General features: G+C 36.1%; 1 protein-coding gene across 7 annotated transcripts in view; it reads right to left on the bottom strand.

Annotated features, from left to right (window-relative positions):
* TTLL7 (tubulin tyrosine ligase like 7) overlaps positions 1–18,548 on the bottom strand; it is a 154,110-nt gene that overhangs the window by 79,319 nt on the left and 56,243 nt on the right. For 6 of the 7 annotated variants that reach the window (XM_025288388.3, XM_025288387.3, XM_044944786.2 and 3 more), the window contains exons 3-8: positions 18,315–18,446; positions 12,729–12,850; positions 11,700–11,767; positions 7,194–7,352; positions 5,144–5,360; positions 230–394 (exon numbers count right to left, since the gene is read on the bottom strand). In XM_025288388.3, coding sequence (XP_025144173.3) covers positions 230–394; positions 5,144–5,360; positions 7,194–7,352; positions 11,700–11,767; positions 12,729–12,850; positions 18,315–18,446 — 863 coding nt within the window. Of the gene's footprint in view, positions 1–229; positions 395–5,143; positions 5,361–7,193; positions 7,353–11,699; positions 11,768–12,728; positions 12,851–18,314; positions 18,447–18,548 lie in introns of those variants that run through there. The other variant, XM_044944787.2, reaches the window with a different exon arrangement.

Raw genomic sequence — 18,548 nt, 5'->3', positions numbered from 1 at the left:
TTATGCTTTGGCCTCCATTTAAAATTTCCTTTCCAATCACAAGCAGTAAAAGTACTACTTATCTATTAGTACTACTTATCTACTTATGACAAACTTCACTTTCTTCATTAAAATACACTATATCTGCCCAATCTAATGTAATCGGTTCTTTATTTTAAATGGTTGATGATCCTTTCAAGTAATATGAGGAGAGAGAGACAATTAAAATTATAAAATGGTACAATCTTACTGAAATATCACTCCAAAACTTAGCAACATCATGCTGATTTGCTTGTAGAAATTCTGTAAACCATTTGATGGAACGTTTGCTGCCTTTGTTTTCAGTTTCATCCCTTTCAAAATGTTCATTATGCTTGTTCACAGAGTAGTTTGTCAGATGCATGTATAACTGGGTCTGTAACAAGTAAGAACCAAAGTTGTTATCACCTATGAAACTCTAGAACCATGAGGTTTCACAGAAAAGAAAGTATCCAAGGAGAAAAGACAATTTTAAAGTTTAAAATACACAGATTGCTAATTTCATGATTATATAATTTTCAAATAAAATGCAATGGCACGTTTTTCTAAAAAGGATTACGAATATAGTCATCTACAAAGTTACTCTGTATGTTATTAAAAATATATCTACCCTAGAAGTATGAAAATAACAATGATATGTAGGCTGATTAAATGAAAATGCAAAACTATATATTGCTAAGCAAGAAAAGTGCTCTAACTCTGAAGTTTGCTTTTCTTAGTTGGTTTCTTTTCATTTTTTTTTCAAAATTTTCATCCTAATTTGTTTTGGGAAAAGAATTTTCTGAGACAGCATTCTGGGTCTTTTCAAACAAAACTTTTACAGTGAAAGTTAAGTAAGTAGCAGAAACTGAGAACTGTATACCGACCACAACCTCTGCTCTCCCATCCTGACTGGGAGATGACTGTAACTTGTTAACACAACAGACTGCACGTAGAGTCAGCAGCAGGAACAGCACACAATGCCATACACATGTCTAAATGACTAACAGTAAATCTACAGTGCTCCATATTGGCGCTCTTAGGTCTTATTCTCCTTATAGTCTTATGTTTGTTGACACTGTTATCCTCAAATAAACTTGAAAAAGAACTCAAAATTTAAAACTTCTCATAATTTAATGGCTCCATGTCAATCTATCATAAACACTCACTCATGATCCTTCTCCCAGAGACCACTTTAGATAACTATGTTGCATTGCAACTAATATATACTTCAAGCATATGATTATTATTTTGATTTGTTAATAACCAATGATCTATGATTATTATTTTGATTTGTTAATAACCAATGATATTGAGATCATATTTTATTTTTACTACAGTTACTTAAGTCTATAGTACTGAAATCTTTGAAACAAATATATAGAACTGATCATATGAGCTACAAGTTATTTACTAATCCATATGCCCACAAGTAATTAAGAATCTTTTTTTCATTCATTGAACAAAATTTTAGGAACATCCACTACTGGGAGGAATGTATGCTGGGCACTGTGGACACAAGGATGAACAAGACAGACACAGTCCTTCCTTTCATTACAATTAGGAAAAGCTTTAAGTGATATTTAAAAGAAAGTGCATAAATCTCAAGCTTATCTAATTCTAAGTGTTTGATTTAAAGAAAAAGGAAACTAATCAAACTGTAACATTTCCTAGTTTCCAAACTAGAAATCATTTTTTTGTTTGGAAAATAATTTTTAAGGAGCTCTCCATTAGGCAGAATACTAACAGCTATAATAAAAATTCTAGCTATCCTAGTGAAAGAGAAATGAAACTGCATTTTTCTTAAAACATTATCTTTGTAAGTGGGATTGGAAATTCCACAATTTCACATCTACCTTGACAAAAAAATCCCCATCTAAACAGTTAATTGTCAGTTGGACATTTGTCACAAGGAGAAGTGACGGCAGCTATGAATCAATAGCAACCTACATTCCCTACCCTATTTTTCAATGTATAGGCTCAAAATAATTAATTGGGATTACAAAGTTTTACAAGGATTGGTGGACTGATACACTGGTAGCAAAAAAAATGAATGTTCATTATATTTCAATTTCTGAAATTCTCTTATATGATCTCCTTCTATGTAGTTTATCAATATTTAATTCTTACTTAAGACAAAATGCATAAAATACACACTATTTAAAAAATTAGAAATATGAAGAGGGAAAAAAATATGCAGCAGTCTGCTGTCCAAAACAACCAAATGGGAGCATTTTGGTTTTCTTTTTCCTCCTTTTTTTCTTAAACTTATCTTTTACATAAAGTGACCTCATTTTAGATGAAGTTTTGTATTTCATTCTTTAAATTTTTCATACCTTCATGTAGGAACTCAATCATGAAATTTTAGAGATATATGAGGAACACTGAGGTTTATACAAGAGAATATACTTTTTCACATGTATACCTGTGGCGGATTCATTTTGATATTTGGCAAAACTAATACAATTTTGTAAAGTTTAAAAATAAAATAAAATTAAAAAAAAGAGAGAGAAACAAAGCCAGGAGACCATGTGACTCAACAGTACTGGGCAAAGCAAAACCTAGAGGCCACATCTCCTGACTCTCAATCTTCAATACGACTTCCTAACCCAGTGTACTTAAGCAAATTATATACATACAACTTAAGAAACTGGAATAAACCACTTGATCATCCAAATGAGCTTCTAAGTCTTACCTTTTCCTATCTGTTCCCTTCCTCTTTCCTCTCAAAACCTGACTATCTGCCTTCTGTTTATATAATCCAGTCTTACCCATACCAACTATTTTAATTATAATCTATGACCTGACAAGCCTCAAATTATGCCTGTAGCTCAGCTCTCTCACCTGAACATCAGACCTAAATTGTATATCCAAATGCCAATAGTATAGATCCATTTCGAAGTTACACGGGCATCTCAAACCAGACACATCAGCTTTTTGCAAAGCCTTTAAAAGCTGCTGTACTCCCTATCACAGTGAATGTCCCCCATCCACCCAACTGTCTGTGCCAAAACTCTTGAGTTTTAACCTTAATTTCTCTCTTCATTCCCTCATCCAACAAATCAACCTGTCAGTATATCAATGCTATCTATGTTACCATAGATATATCTGAAAACTATGTTCTTATTCTTTACTTCAAATTATGTCATCTTTTTTCTCACACATGGTTAGACTAGAATATAGTTTCTTATCCCCCTTACTCTAGTCTCTCCCATCCATTTATAGCACCATCTCACATTCCCCATACTGTAGACCAGGTGACCTTTTTAGGACAAAAATCTCATTCCTTCTTTCCCTTGTTTAATATCTTTCAATGCTTCCTTTATTATAAGGGTAAATTCTATAATCCTAGCCATGGTCTACCAAGATCTGGCCTCTAGGACTCTACATCCTGATATATGAACATCCATTCTTTCTTAGTCTGTGCATGCATGTGAAGTTGCTTCAGTCCTGTCTGACTCTGTGCAACCCTATGAATCATAGCCCACCAGGCTCCTCTGTCCATGGGATTCTTCAGGCAAGAATACTGGAATAGGTTGCCATGCCCTCCTCCATGGGATCTTCCTGACTCAGGGATCAAACCCACATCTCTTAAGTCTTCTGCATTGGCAGCCAGGTTCTTTACCACTAGTACCACCTGGGAAGCCCTTCTTAGTCTGGGCTTCAGCCATGCTGAACACATCTGCTCTCTGCAGACATAACATGCTCCCTTCTCATCTCTGGACCACTCTTCTGCCTGGAGTTATAACCCATCCCACTCCATCTCTGGCCTAGCTAGTACCTCACTATTCAAACTATTCATTATTTACTTTATAAACTCCCTCTCCAACCTTCATCTCCAGTCGAGTTAGATGCCCCTGCTAACACTGCCATAGTACCCTCAGTTTCTTAAAACACTACACTCATCACTGGGCATTATAATTGCTTATCTTATTTTCTGCCTCCCCACTAGATTGTTGCTTTGTAAGATAAAGTACGTGGTCATGTTTTTCCAAAACCAGCACAATGTCTAGAATGCAGTAGAGTCCAAACATTACTTGGAGACTGGATATATCTATACCTTATGACCTTTAAAGAGATGATGCTTTCTTTCATCTTCCTTTCCTGTAAAAATTTTGGCAGTTCCCTTATTCTTCCTTGGCCAGGTCTAAAACATTTTTAGATAATTGAACATAGTAACCTTTATGATCAGTCATTATTTAATTTTGGAAAATGACCACTCGGTATAGTTAATTATGTGCATAATATTGGAGAAAAGCAATAACCAGACTTTTGACAAAAATAGGAAACAATCCTTAATTAGGTGTAATTTTTACTATAATTAGTAGATCCAAAAAAAGAGGTAGAGGTTAACTGAACTTTTAAGTGTGGAGAATAAACTATAGTTTATCTCTCATAAACTATAAATTACAGTTATGACTTCTATCATAAATTATGATAATAAATTATAGTTAGAACTTCAAAACTATACAGGCATGACTTTCATCTATATATTATGGCTGCACAAAGGTAATCTTAATGGAAAAATACAAAAATCTCCACTAAATAGAATTAAAAATGCACCCCAAAACTGCCAATGTAACTGCCTTTATAATTAGTTAACGTAAATTTAAAACCCTCTCTTTTCTTCCAATAAAAATTAATAACTCTACTTCCTGATAAAATTTTCTTTCTCTGTTTCATGTACTTTCTCCCACATTCTAAAATATACCTTTCATACAAAACCTGCTCAAATACCACCTTTGCTGTGAGAAATTGAACAAAATCTATTCCTACACTCAATTCCATTACACTTTATCTGCACTTCTCAATGGCATATTATTTTAATTTATATTTCCATATCAGTCACTTCTATCCAGGACCACTATATACACATACATACTTCAAAATCCAGCCTTATGCTCACAGCACCCAGAGGGCGTGCCTTTTTCTAATCAGCCTTCCTGGAACAGCAGATACATATTTTTTTCTAATTTTCACAAAGCTGTCTATAAATTAGAGGCAGTCTTGTTTATGTATATAATTCTTCTAGACTGTAAAATTCTGACAGGAAGAATTTTGTTCATTTAATATTTATACACAATGGGTATTTTAAAAAGTAGATCTTGAACAAATGAATAAAATCATAGTGTCTAGTACCACTTACCAAGTTGGACTCATTAGGTGGAATGTACTTCTCTGTTCCCATTCGCACAAGTCCATCATGGTAGAGAAATATTTTTAGTGGATCACATGATGTTACCAGGATATAAATTCTTAAATCAAACTTGTAACCTTCCATTAGGAAAGGCTTTTCAATATATTCTTGAACAATCAAATGATCCTGAGATGGAAGCTTGTCACCATTTCTTATCAAAGAAATTCTAAATTTAAAGAAAAGATTAAAAGAATAATTTTGGAGTCAAGATGTTTACAAAGTTGAAGACAATACTCAAGAGGAAAGTGATTCCACATGCACAAAAATAGCATAAAGATACTGTCAGAAGCAATTTTTTGGAATCCTTGATACAAACCAAAGCTTGTAATAACCAGGGAACTTGTAATAAAAAATAAAACAAAAACAAAACAGTTGAATCTCTCTAAAAGAACTTCTTAGCATTTTAATTTACTCTGGTGCCACTCCATCTCCCAGCTGCCTTAGGCAGCAGCCCCTGTTCCTACTATAGGCACTGGTTCTAGAGGGAGCAGAACAGACCTATTCTTGTGGTTTTTTTGTTTGTCCATGTGTTTAAATCAGTTTGGGGGTTCCCTGGAGGATCTCAAAGGATTTGCTTTTATCTTGTCTAATTGAGAACTCTCCCACTGCTGAGGCAGCTACTTGGGGGAGGGGGATGGGAGACAAATGCTGATAAACATTTAGAGACAGATGTATTAGTCCCTGCTGCCTAAGGCAACAAATATTTGGGGAAAACAACAGACTGACTGCAAAGATTGGGATAAAAGACTGGGGAATGGGAGTGTTTGGGGAAGAAGGGCTTTGAAAAGCTCTGAACTATTTCTAAGATTCTGGAAGCCCATATGCATGCCCAGGGTTAAATACATGCTCAGGAAAAGACTTGAGAAGGCCCTAAGCTCTTACTTCTAGCTAACCATCCAGCTCTGTACAAGCAGGAAGTGAAGGCTCAGGCAGAGTTGCAAATGCCTAGCTAAGCACTGAAGGCATTCTACAACATGCATACAGACACACACACACACACACACACACCCCCCACATCTGCAAGGATTGGGGGAATTTTTTTGTTTCAAGTGTTTATAGAAATCTCTGTTCAAATACTAACAGATTGGACAATTACAGCTGACCACTGGCCTAATAGAACAGGAACTTCAGAGGCCACTCAAAGAATACAGACTTTATAAAATTGTTTCAGAAAGGTCACTAAACAAATAAACAACATCTAGAACAAACAGTAACAAAAAAACCCTGTAGAGGAGAATCTAATTATCAAAGTTGCTACATTACAATATTCATAATGTCCAGTTTTCAACAAAATATCACAGTCGTGCAAAAAAAAAAAAAAGTGTGGCCCATACAAAGAAAAATTCTCAATTAATAGAAACTATGTCTGAAGAAATCAAGATATTTTGTTTACTAGACAATAAATTATTTAAAATCAACCATTTTAAATTTGCTCAAAGAGCTAAAGGAAATCATGTACAAAGAATGGAAGGAAATCATAGGAATAATATCTCACCAAATGCAGAATATCAGTAGAGATAGAAATTATATTTTAAAGGTGTTGGGGAAGGAGGGTGGGAGCTGAACAGAAATTCTGAGGTTGAAAAGTCCAGTAACTGAAACAAAAATTCATTGGAGGGGTTAAACATAAGATTTGGGAAGGCAGAAAAGAATCAGCAAACTTGAAAATAAATCAATTGAGATTAGTCTGAGAAATAAGAAAGTAAAAATAAAAGAAAAATGAACTGACTTGAGTCCTACAAGACAATATCAATAATATCAACATGCTCATAATGGCAGTCTCAAAAGGGGGAAAAATCCTCTGAAGAATTAATGGCTGGAAATCTCCCAATCTGATGAAAAATATTATCCTACACATCCAAGAGGCATAATAAGCAACAATTAGGAATCTATTTTATTATTTTTTTCATATTAGAACTCAACCATGAGCAAATGGTCACATTTATTCTTTCTCCCAATTCTTTAAAAACTTTATGTATTCCAGATGAAAAACACCTACCCATGACCCATTGCACCATTAGCTGGTTTTACTATAAAAGTCTTCTGCTTTCTTTTTTTCTTTAATTCTTTCATATAGTTTTGAAATTGTGTATATTCAGCAGGGAAGATCCATGTTCGAGGAACAAAGGCATAATCCAGAGGCCGGGACTTGATCATTCTGTAAATTAGAGATAATATGAAAAGTACTTTCTATTCCAACTTGTCTAAACTTCCTTTCTCTGTGCTACTGACATTTACTACAATGATTTAAATTCCCTCCATTTCTTCATTTATTGATCCATTCATTGACTCATTTTTTTAAATGCCTATTAATCACCTACTACTTGTTAAGCACTATTCTAGATACGAGGGATACAGTAGTGAAAACAAAAAGACAAGAATTTCTGCCCTGTGTACTTACAATTTACATATTAATAGATCAAATGTTTGAGTATGTGCCATACATTGGGCACTGAGGATTAACATGGTCTTTGTCCTAAGGTATTTACATACAAGCCATTAATTAAATACAATGTGATAGTTGCAAAAAAAGGTATATAAGGCAAGGTAAAATGTGCAAGGAATCATTAGCTCTGGCTCTGGGATGAAGGTGGTCAGTATGGTTCACAGCCAGGTGTCATTCATACTGCCTCTTAAAAGATGATTTGGAGTTCACTGGGTCACACACGGGGAGGAATTTTCAAATTGCCTTTTACCCAGTACTTTTTGAGTGTTTCTACTTCTGTGAGAAAACCAGTGAAGCCTCTGAGTCAGCAGAGGTTTTGCTTATATGAACTACTATCTACCTACACATGTGTTTTTATTGCTACAATGTTTGTCCTGACATTTTTGTATTTGCTATAAACCAGGCTGCCTATATGATACATAACTTAGGGATACTGATACAATACTAGATATAAAATGTTTGCTTTTGATTAATCCAAATGCCATTTATTTCATACACACTGATTCTCAATGACAATTTTTAAATCAGTAGAAATATTTTAAATTATTGTCTATTAAAGAAAAATCTGATTGTCTTAAAAAGTCTTCTTTATAAATGTATGCAAGTCTTTTATAGATGAGCAAATATTATTCCCAAATGAGATTAGTCAAAATTAAAATGGGACCCTAGTATACAATATGCACAGAGGTAGGGCCATTTTGTAAGACTGCTGCTGCTGCTGCTGCTAAGTCGCTTCAGTCGTGTCCAACTCTGTGCGACCCCATAGATGGCAGCCCACCAGGCTCCCCCGTCCCTGGGATTCTCCAGGCAAGAACACTGGAGTGGGTTGCCATTTCCTTCTCCAATGCATGAAAGCGAAAAGTGAAAGTGAAGTTGCTCAGTTGTGTCTGACTCTTAGCGACCTCATGGACTGCAGCCTATCAGGCTCCTCCATCCATGGGATTTTCCAGGCAAGAGTACTGGAGTGGGGTGCCATTGCCTTCTCCTTTGTATGACTAGGGTGTGGAATATATAAGCCACTGGACTCCATGACTAGAAGGTCATATAGTTATACTTCAAGTGCTCTTTCAAGAGAACCCTGTAAAAAAAAATTGCTTCCACTATGAGAAGAAAGATAATCACCAACTCCATCTATCAAATCCAAAATAAACCAACCAGCTAAACAACCTCACTACAAAATAGGTTAACATTGATTAGTCTGAAACACACAAACACACACAAATCTAATGGAAGCACAATAACAGTCCTAATGTACCACTGTTGCTTCCAACACCCTTACATGTGTTTATAGTTTTATAAATAAATTTGTAATAATAATATAAAATTAGATTAAGTTAAATCTTATTAGAACAATATATTGAAAACTAACCATGAACTGTTTATGAATAATACCATTTCTTCATATATACATTTGAAAAAAATCCAAGCATACATATATTCAAGAAAAATACTTTATTCAATTTAGGTGATCTAGCACAAATTGTTTAATGTAAAAATATGTAGCTTCAACAGAGACAAGCAGTCTCACTTAGGAATTTGGGATACTGGAATAATTTCAGCTCAGAGTTCTGTCATAGATTTACTAAATGATATTGAACATGTTTTTTTAAACTCTATTTTTAATATTACTTGGTCATCACTTTTTATCTAATAGAAGATCTTTTTTTCCTCAAGGAGACTTGCAAGGATTCTACAGAGTGAAAAACTGCCTAATTGCAACAGCCTACTAATGGGTCTACATTTAACCCTCTTGCCTCTCCTGGGCCATACAGACTTCTGTTGTCTACAAAGCAGCCAGAGGGATCTTGGAAAAATGCAAATTTGGTCATATTATCAACTTCATCTACCCCTCCTCTTCTGTGGCACTTAGGATAAAGATCATCATCCTGAAAAATCACTCTTGAACCAATCTCCCCCACTGCTCCCCATCAACCTCTCTGTGCTCCAGCTACATTGGCCTTATTTCAGAATCTTGACTATCCATGTTTTCTCCCAGCACAGGACCTAGGCCCATACTATTCTTCTTGCCTGGAAGGCTATTACATACCATCTGCACCAATAAATTCCTACTCATCATTCATATTTCAGCTTCCATATCACTTCCTCAGGGAAATTCTCCAAAGCTTCCCTAAGTTAGAAGTCCTTCACTATGCACTAATTTAGGACTACATACCTCTACTTCATAGCACTTATCACAACTGCAATGCAAGGCTGTAAAAGCCATACCTCTGCTTTTGATCACCTCATGTGCTCAGAGCACAGCACAATGCCTGGCATTTAATAGACACTTAATAAATATGTGTTAAATGGAAATAAATGACTTAAAAGAAACACATGTCCAAATTAGAGGTTAATTTCCATTCCTCTAAAGTCCATCCTTCTTGTAATTCCTATGTTAACAAATCACACCCTCCACATAACATCCTAATCCAGAAACCTAAGAATCTTGGTGACTTCTCTCCCCCTTTCCTTCTCTTCCCTTTTCTCACATCAGAGCAGTTTTCAAGTCTCAGCAATTCCATGTTCTTCATATCTTTCAGATTTATCTTCTCTTCCCCATTCGTCCTATCTCTCTTTTGGATCAATAGATGTTCATTATTTCTGAACTAGATAATGACAAGCATCTCTTCCAGGGCTTTCACTCTCTGGTTCTACCATCATTGAATCCATTATCCTATGGTGCCACCAAAACTATCTAAAACAGATTATTTCTCTGCTTAGGCCCATTAAATAGCTCCTCATTTCTCTCAGGATAGGCAGAAATGTTTGTTGAGTAAAGAGGTTAAAGAATCAATAATTAAATGATTAAACAAAATACAATAATACAGGGTACACAGCTTAGTCTTTACAGTTATTTCCAGCATCATCTGAGGTTGAGCCTCCCAATATCCTATTTAACCAGAAAAATTGCTTGAGGTTCTCCCAAACATATCATGTGATTTAAGTCTCCATATACCTTCTCCCACTGTTGTCTTTGCCTACAAGTTTCCTTTCTTCTTCTCAAAGGGTGAACTCCTTTACTCCTTTCCATATCCATCTCATAATTTAATTTCTCCAGAAACCCTTCCCTGCTGTCTCATAAAGAATCTCTCCCACCATCTTCATCGCACAGTCTCTACCTCGAATGTGACAGTACCAAACTATTTATGTAGCAGTGCTCCTCTCTTACTAAAATGTGAGTTCTAGGCAGAAACTAGGCTTTAATTAACTTGTTTACTTCAAAGCTAGCAGTCTCAGGGGCATACAATAGACATGCAAAAAATATTGTTGTGTGAATGGATTATAAGCTTTCACATGGATGAATACTAATATTTCTTGAATTACATGCATCTTCCTAACCTTTATCTGTGAAAGAATCCTCTTTTTAATATTTTTTCTCAATTTAGCAACCCTCTGAAAATAAAAAATCTAATAAACAGAAATATAAACTGCACAAAAATTCTGCAATATATTCATTATAAGACTTTACCTGTTAACAGTTTTTCCCATGAAAGCATATTAGCACTCTAAATAATGGTCTTCAAAATAAATATCTGTGCATGTAGCCCTGAGTGGGCACATCTACATGTGTTCTACATGTGTGCACACAGGCACCTACCACAGTGCTTGGCACATAACAAATGCTCAGTAACCAGTATTCTGAACACACCCACACGAGGGATAAAATGCGACAAATTAGTCTGTGCAAGGTTTAACTGAAAATAAGTAAGTATATATTGAATTTTAAGTACAGAAAATTTCTGTACTTACATTTAAATGAAAAATTTATTTTGCTGGAGAGATAGCAAGTTGCAGTGAAAAGAACCCTGAAATTCTGAAGACCAAGATCCTACTCCAGCTCTGCTCTTAACTTTGACTTTACACAAGGTATTCGTGTCTCTGACTCTCAATTACCTCCTCTGCAAAGTCAAAGAACAGAACCAGTAAAATTTTAAGACCCTTCCAGCTCTGAAATTCTATCTCTTCCATTGAATTTCCATTTCAAATTAGTTAATTTGTTAAAGATAGCACTATGTAATTTTTAATAGGTCTTCTCTATTACAAAAAAATGAAGATTACTTGGTCATATTTCTCGCTAGGAAATCCTTCCTACAGATCTCCCCCATTCCTGGAAAATGGTTGATCCTCTGCAAAATAAAAAGGCAAACATTAATATTCTCATTGACCTAATGAATATATTCATTTATACTATGATACAGTTACAGGCATCCTTTGAGTTTAGTGTTTTTTAGTAAGAGACTAAAGACTAAAAAAACTGGTGAAAATGGACTTGCTGTCTACAGTCATTTTTGTACAAGTCACTACAAATATACCAGGTAAAGGAGAACTATACAAAATCTCAATTGACTAAAACTCCATGTATTTGGCTTTTATTTTTTAATATACTTGTATTACATTCTAATAATAAAATAATGAAGCCAAACTACACATAGCTGACATTACAAGGGTTAGTCGTATTTGGATCCCTTTATGCAATCTATTCCACATTGTTCATCTGTATGCATAATACAAAGCACCAGTCTAGGAAGAGCTTTCCTCTATCAATTCTTCCTTAAAGATGGAAAGAGGTTAAAGTTAAATCTGAAAGGATGCAGTCTTCAGGCAACAGGCTACTGAGGTAAATTGTGTTGTGTGTATAGCTGCTAAGCCTTGTCTGACTCTTTTCAGGACCCCATGGACTATAGCCCATCAGGCTCTTTTGTCCATGGGATTTCTCAGGCAAGAATACTGGAGCAGGTTGACATTTCCTTCTCCAGAAGATCTTAACAACTCAGGGATCAAACCTGTGTATCTTGCATTGGCAGGAGGATTCTTTACTGCTGAGCCACCGGGGAAGCCCATTCAGGCAAGAATACTGGAATGGGTTGCGATTTCCTCTTCCAGGGAATCTTGCCAACATAGAGATTCAACCCACATCTCCTGTGTCTCCTGCACTGCAGGCAGATTCTTTACCCACTGAGCCATGGGGGCCATCAGGGAGAAATAAATTAATATGTCAACATATTAAGAACCCTACCTAAAGAAAACTACAATGGAATTCATAGAATTTTCCTACTGACCAATAATTGGTCATGATTAATTTCCTACCTGGTAATTTTGCAGCTCCGCAATCTTCTCTTGCTGAACAGCAGAATCACACCATATAAGATTGCTTGTTTCATCCTCATCTGGCGTTTTCATAAATCCCATTTCATCTATTACTAAACGAACTGTAAGTAAACAGTTCAGTTAAACCAAAATAAAAATGCTTCTGAAACACAGTCATTGTGAAAATCTTATATATGTATATTATGTATATATATCAATTTTAGCTCACATTATTTTATCTGTAAAATTTCCTTTAGTTATAGCATAACCTTAATCTAGGTACAATGAATTATCTAAAGCTGGATTATACTCAACAGCAACAGAGAACTGCTTTTAGTTGGCACCCAAAATCCTTAGTTTCAATTTTCTGAGATATAACAGGTAGACAGTACTGTTAAAGAGCTTAGTGATTATTCATAGCTCAGTGAAAACACACACACAGCTGACACAACACCTCGACTCAGGAAAATGTACTTTTATGGCTTTTTTATGACCTTGGGCTAGGAACAAAAAGAAAGGATAAAAATAGTCCCTGATCATCAGACCCATCCTATACTTTCCACCTCCCTAATTCAAATTATTTTTAGCAGTAAAAACCAAGTCAGTTATACTGACACAGGATACAAAATAATAAAGCAGAATTATAGTAGAGATTTAGAAACTCTGGCCCTCCCATCAGCTCCCGACCCTCTAATCCTAAACACAAAGAATATGTTGAGAGAAAATCTTGCTTTATAGATTCCACAATATTGGCTATAACAATTAACATATTGATATCTTTCTTCCAACGAATTTCAAGTTTAGAATAAAGATCAGAAAATACTTAGGATAAATTTTGGGTTCCAATAGAATTTGGAGTCTTAATATAATGGTGTAACTAGATAGGAGTGTTTCAACGCCTACTTTCCTTTTATTGCGCATAGATAGGAAGATATGGAGAAGGAAATGGCAACTCACTCCAGTGTTCTTGCCTGGAGAATCCCAGGGACGGGGGAGCCTGGTGGGCTGTTGTCTATGGGGTTACACAGAGTCAGACACGACTGAAGCGACTTAGCAGTAGCAGCAGCAGGAAGATATAGTAAAAAGGGGTTAATTGTCTAAGTGTACTTGGCTCAAGTATAAAACTAATGACCAGACACCAGTCGGTCTCAAGTCCAAGGGACTCTTGATTTCTTTTTGATAGTGGAGATAGAACAGGCTTTTTATGCAATAGTGCCTGGAACACAGGCATAATAATAGAAGAGGACAGTGACTGGAGACAAATGAGGTTAGGGAGAGGACTGTTGGGGTGAAGCTACTTTTTTCCATGAGCGCAGCTTGATAAAACTTGGGGTTGTTCTGAAGGCCCAGGTGACAGCATACAATACAAATTTGGGGAAACGGCTGTTCCTCTCTCTGCCCCAGACTACCAAGCCGCATTGGCATCCTGAGGCCCAGGAGCTTGTATGTCATCTAGAGCTCGTGGGGAGGGGGAGGACCGTAGTGACACAGCCTGGGAGAGTTCTTTTAACTGGCTCACAAGCAGAAAACAATGTCAAGGTCAGAACCACAGCTCAGAAGCAGATGTGGTCCCAAGTACATGCAAGTTAGTCCTCTCAGAAATCACTAGGAAGACCTTGATGAGAGAAACGACACTGGTGGTAGTTACGGACAGGGAGTATCAGATCAGATCAGATCAGATCAGTCGCTCAGTCGTATCCAACTCTTTGAGACCCCATGAATCGCAGCACGCCAGGCCTTCCTGTCCATCACCAACTCCCGGAGTTCACTGAGACTCAACATCCATCGAATCAGTGATGCCATCCAGCCATCTCATCCTCTGTCGTCCCCTTCTCCTCTTGCCCCCAATCCCTCCCAGCATCAGAGTCTTTTCCAATGAGTCAACTCTTCACATGAGGTGCCAAAGTACTGGAGTATAATGAGCTACTAAAATGTGGATATTAATGTATACATGAGCTGGTGAGGATGGAACATTCAGGATACATAACAATGCTGGAAATAATCCATTCTTTCTCTAAATTCACAAAATCAAATTTGTAAGGTCAGTCTTATATAAATCTCTCCTACTATGAAATTCAAAGCTTGAAGAGCTAAAGAGTTGAACTTCAAAAAAATTATAATGTTGAGCATTAAACTGTCACTTTTTTTCAGCTAAGCTATCTACTCATATTTCTGTTTGAAATGAAATTTTAGAAATCAATTGGCATACTTTTAAGTATACCATCCTCCCTTGCATAGAAAAGAAATTCCTTTAACACGTCAGTTTCAAATATAAGGTTGTTAGCAGCCAAAGTCTAAATGCATGCTTTTAAATGTTGGCCTTTTCAGAATGTAAAACAAAGTGAAAGCTGCTCAGTTATGTCTCACTCTTTGCAACCCCATGGACTATACAGTCCATGGAATTCTCCAGGCCAGAATACTGGAGTGGGTAGCCTTTCCCTTTTGCAGGGGATCTTCTCAACCCAGGGACTGAACTCAGGTCTCCCACACTGCAGGCAGATTCTCTACCAGCTGAGTCTTTTAGGAGTTCTCTTAAAAAAGGAAGTGAAATAATTGCCTCAATATATAATTTCTACCAAACCAAATTCCTTTATTGGTAAAAGAGAGATAACCACACCAACCATTTTTCTCACATTTCCCTTTGCATAATTAAGTACTCCCTTCTACAATCTGTCTTGTCCCCATTTACTAAAAATTGCCAAATATATGTTTCTCACAAATTTGGCCTACTTTTTTTTTTTTTTTTTTGCCTTCACCCATAGAGCTTTCAGAAGCTGTTCAGGAGTTTTAAAAATAGGAATCCACGTAACAACTCTCTGAATTTTAGATACATAGGGTACTTTAATGTTAGTCAATTTAAATTTTGATTCATATTTTATTTAGGCAGTATGATATAGTAAAAAGAACACTAAATTTGGAAGCAAATTAATTCAGGTTCAAATTCTACTTTTGCCATCTGTACAACCTGGAGGAAGTTGCTCTTACTGAGCTTTTATTTATTCAACTGTGCCTAAGGGGTGTTTTAAAAAGTAATAAAGTTGCATCGTATATTAATTACAGGATCACTGTGACAGTGTAGTTCACCATTCCACGATGTGTCTCCATGAGAAATTATGGGAGAAAGTTTTCTCAAGACTTAGCAATAGAAAATTGCATTTCCCTTGAATAACCAGTATGGTTTTATCTTCTGACCACTGTGCATTCTATAGCTGATTATTTGCAATTATTAGCTTTGCTTGCTAGGCAGCTCAGAGTCAAATCCATATACATCTCTAACTACAGAGGATTTCATGGAATGTAGATTACATTCTGATCAACCACAAGCTTCATCCAATTTTATTATTTTTATTTCTCCTTATTTATTTTCTCATGGCTATTAGCCACTTTAAATTCACTATTACAGCAAGTAAAGTCAGAGAAAGTGGCAACAAGGGAGTAACACAGCCTACTTCACCAGGTTATTTGGAAGATTAAATGAGGTAATTCATGTGAAAATATTTGGTCCATGGTTATAAAATCATTAATAGTAAAACTGCTGCTGCTGCTGCTAAGTCACTTCAGTCGTGTTTGACTCTGTGCGACCCCATAGACGGCAGCCCATCAGGCTCCCCTGTCCCTGGGATTCTCCAGGCAAGAACACTGGAGTGGGTTGCCATTTCCTTCTCCAATGCATGAAAGTGAAAAGTGAAAGTGAAGTCTCTCAAGTCATGTCCAATTCTTTGCAACCCCATGGACTGCAGCCTACCAGGCTCCGCCACCCATGGGATTTTCCAGGAAAGAGTACTGGAGTGGGGTGCCATTGCCTTTCCAAATAGTAAAACTAGTAGTGGTTAAAGTATTCTACATAAGGAAACAGGCAGCATCAGGGAGAAAACACAAGTGTCCTGACTATGGCTTAATCATCTTTCATTATATAACCCAACCTGTCAAATGAGCAGTAGTTAAATTACAAGAAGTAATCTGTTGCACATCACTAGGTTAAATAAGGGAAAGCAAGGTAGCATTATCTCCTGGACACATGGCCAATTGTCTCTTTCCCTCCCCTATACTTGGCTCTGTTTTCTCCTAGAAGTCTCTGGTCCAAGTCTGCAAGTCTGACCGAGCAGGGATTTTGCTAAACACAACTGAGCAGGCTCACCACAGAGGTCTGGAATCAGTATGAAGAAGGCTAATGCAACTTCAGCCCTTGGGAGTGACAGGGAACTACACCTAAAAACACTCTCCTCTAGATCAAGTTCCTTATAAATCCCACCACAATCTTAAAAGCAAACAAGATGGTAAGTTAACACCACCCCATCTATCACTTTGACAATGGTTACTCTTATTTTTTCAAGCTAGAAAATACCCTGCAAATAACTCACATTTCACTCTCCCACATTAACTTGATTTGAAGTTTTTCCTGTGAGGAATAGAGTATTAGGGGACCTCAATTCCTATGAAATATTCCACTGATTGCTGATGAACTTTGGTGAAATACTGTAAGTGGAAATGTGACTCTCAAAGATTAACAAGGGTAAGAATAATTAATATCATTGAGATTCATATGGTTTTCCTCAACTCTTTTAATGCAAAATTATTTGTTTTAAAAAGGAAGATTATTTGAGTACTTGTAGTAATGAAGAGTTTCTCAATGCAATGTTGGGCAAGAATATCTTAATTTAAAGCAATTAATTCTTACCTATTCTCTCCAGTGCAAATACTGCTTACATGTAAAAACAATAAACTACGCTACGCTACGCTAAGTCACTTCAGTTGTGTCCGACTCTGTGTGACCCCATAGACAGTAGCCTACCAGGCTCCCCCGTCCCTGGGATTCTCCAGGCAAGAACACTGGAGTGGGTTGCCATTTCCTTCTCCAATGCATGAAAGTGAAAAGTCAAAGTGAAGTCGCTCAGTCGTATCCAACTCTTAGAGACCCCATGGCCTGCAGCCTACTAGGCTCCTCCGTCCATGGGATTTTCCAGGCAAGAGTACTGGAGTGGGGTGCCTTTGCCGTCTCCGTAAAAAAATAAATAAATAAATAAACTTATATAAATAAAAAGAAACAGTATCATCCAAATTATTTTTAAAGCATAGAGAGAAATATGTTGTTACACTATTTTTAAGTCAGTTTCTCATTGTTTAACATGAATCTCAAATTCTGCAGTTTTCAGTGTACATGTAATATTTTTAATCTGTTTTTAAAATTATTTACAAAATAATGAATGTTAAAGTTAAAAATAATTTTAGTCCCAAGTGAAAAATTCATTAGACTCATATAATTGTCCTAACTAATCACGTCTGTATTTCAAGATTAAAGCTAGAACCACTGTGTTTTACTGTTCATATTACTTTATACTTGACTTAAAAACTAAGCATTAAAATCATATATATTTAATCCAATCTCATTAATAGCTAGAGCTTTTTAGCTTCATTGATGTTCTATTTGGTTATTGACATTTAAATATCTCATAAAAAAGAAAATTCTATAGAAGGCATACAAAAATCCATTAATAGAAGAAAAATCTCTGAATTTTTACATTGTTTTTTAACGTCAAATAGCTTTCCCAACAATTATGAAAATCTCACTATTCTGAAGAGACCTACCAATTTCAAACTTTGTCCCAGCAACATTTGCTGTAATGGTTCCCTTCTTTTTCTTCTTTCTGACTTTCCTTTTCATCGTACTTTGATAAGGCAATTCTGTATTCAGATCCAGGGGAGTGGGTCCCTGAATAACTTTAAAAGAAATGTAAACCAACCAAATATCATTGAAATAATAAGAACTCCACACCAAAGAACACAAATGCCCCTGCCCCCCCGCCCACCACGACAAGGTAA

This window comes from Bubalus bubalis, chromosome 6 (genome assembly GCF_019923935.1).
Source record: "Bubalus bubalis isolate 160015118507 breed Murrah chromosome 6, NDDB_SH_1, whole genome shotgun sequence".
Lineage (NCBI taxonomy): Eukaryota > Metazoa > Chordata > Mammalia > Artiodactyla > Bovidae > Bubalus > Bubalus bubalis.
The sequence above is the reverse complement of the archived record's forward strand: the minus strand, read 5'-3'. Positions and strand labels throughout refer to the sequence as shown.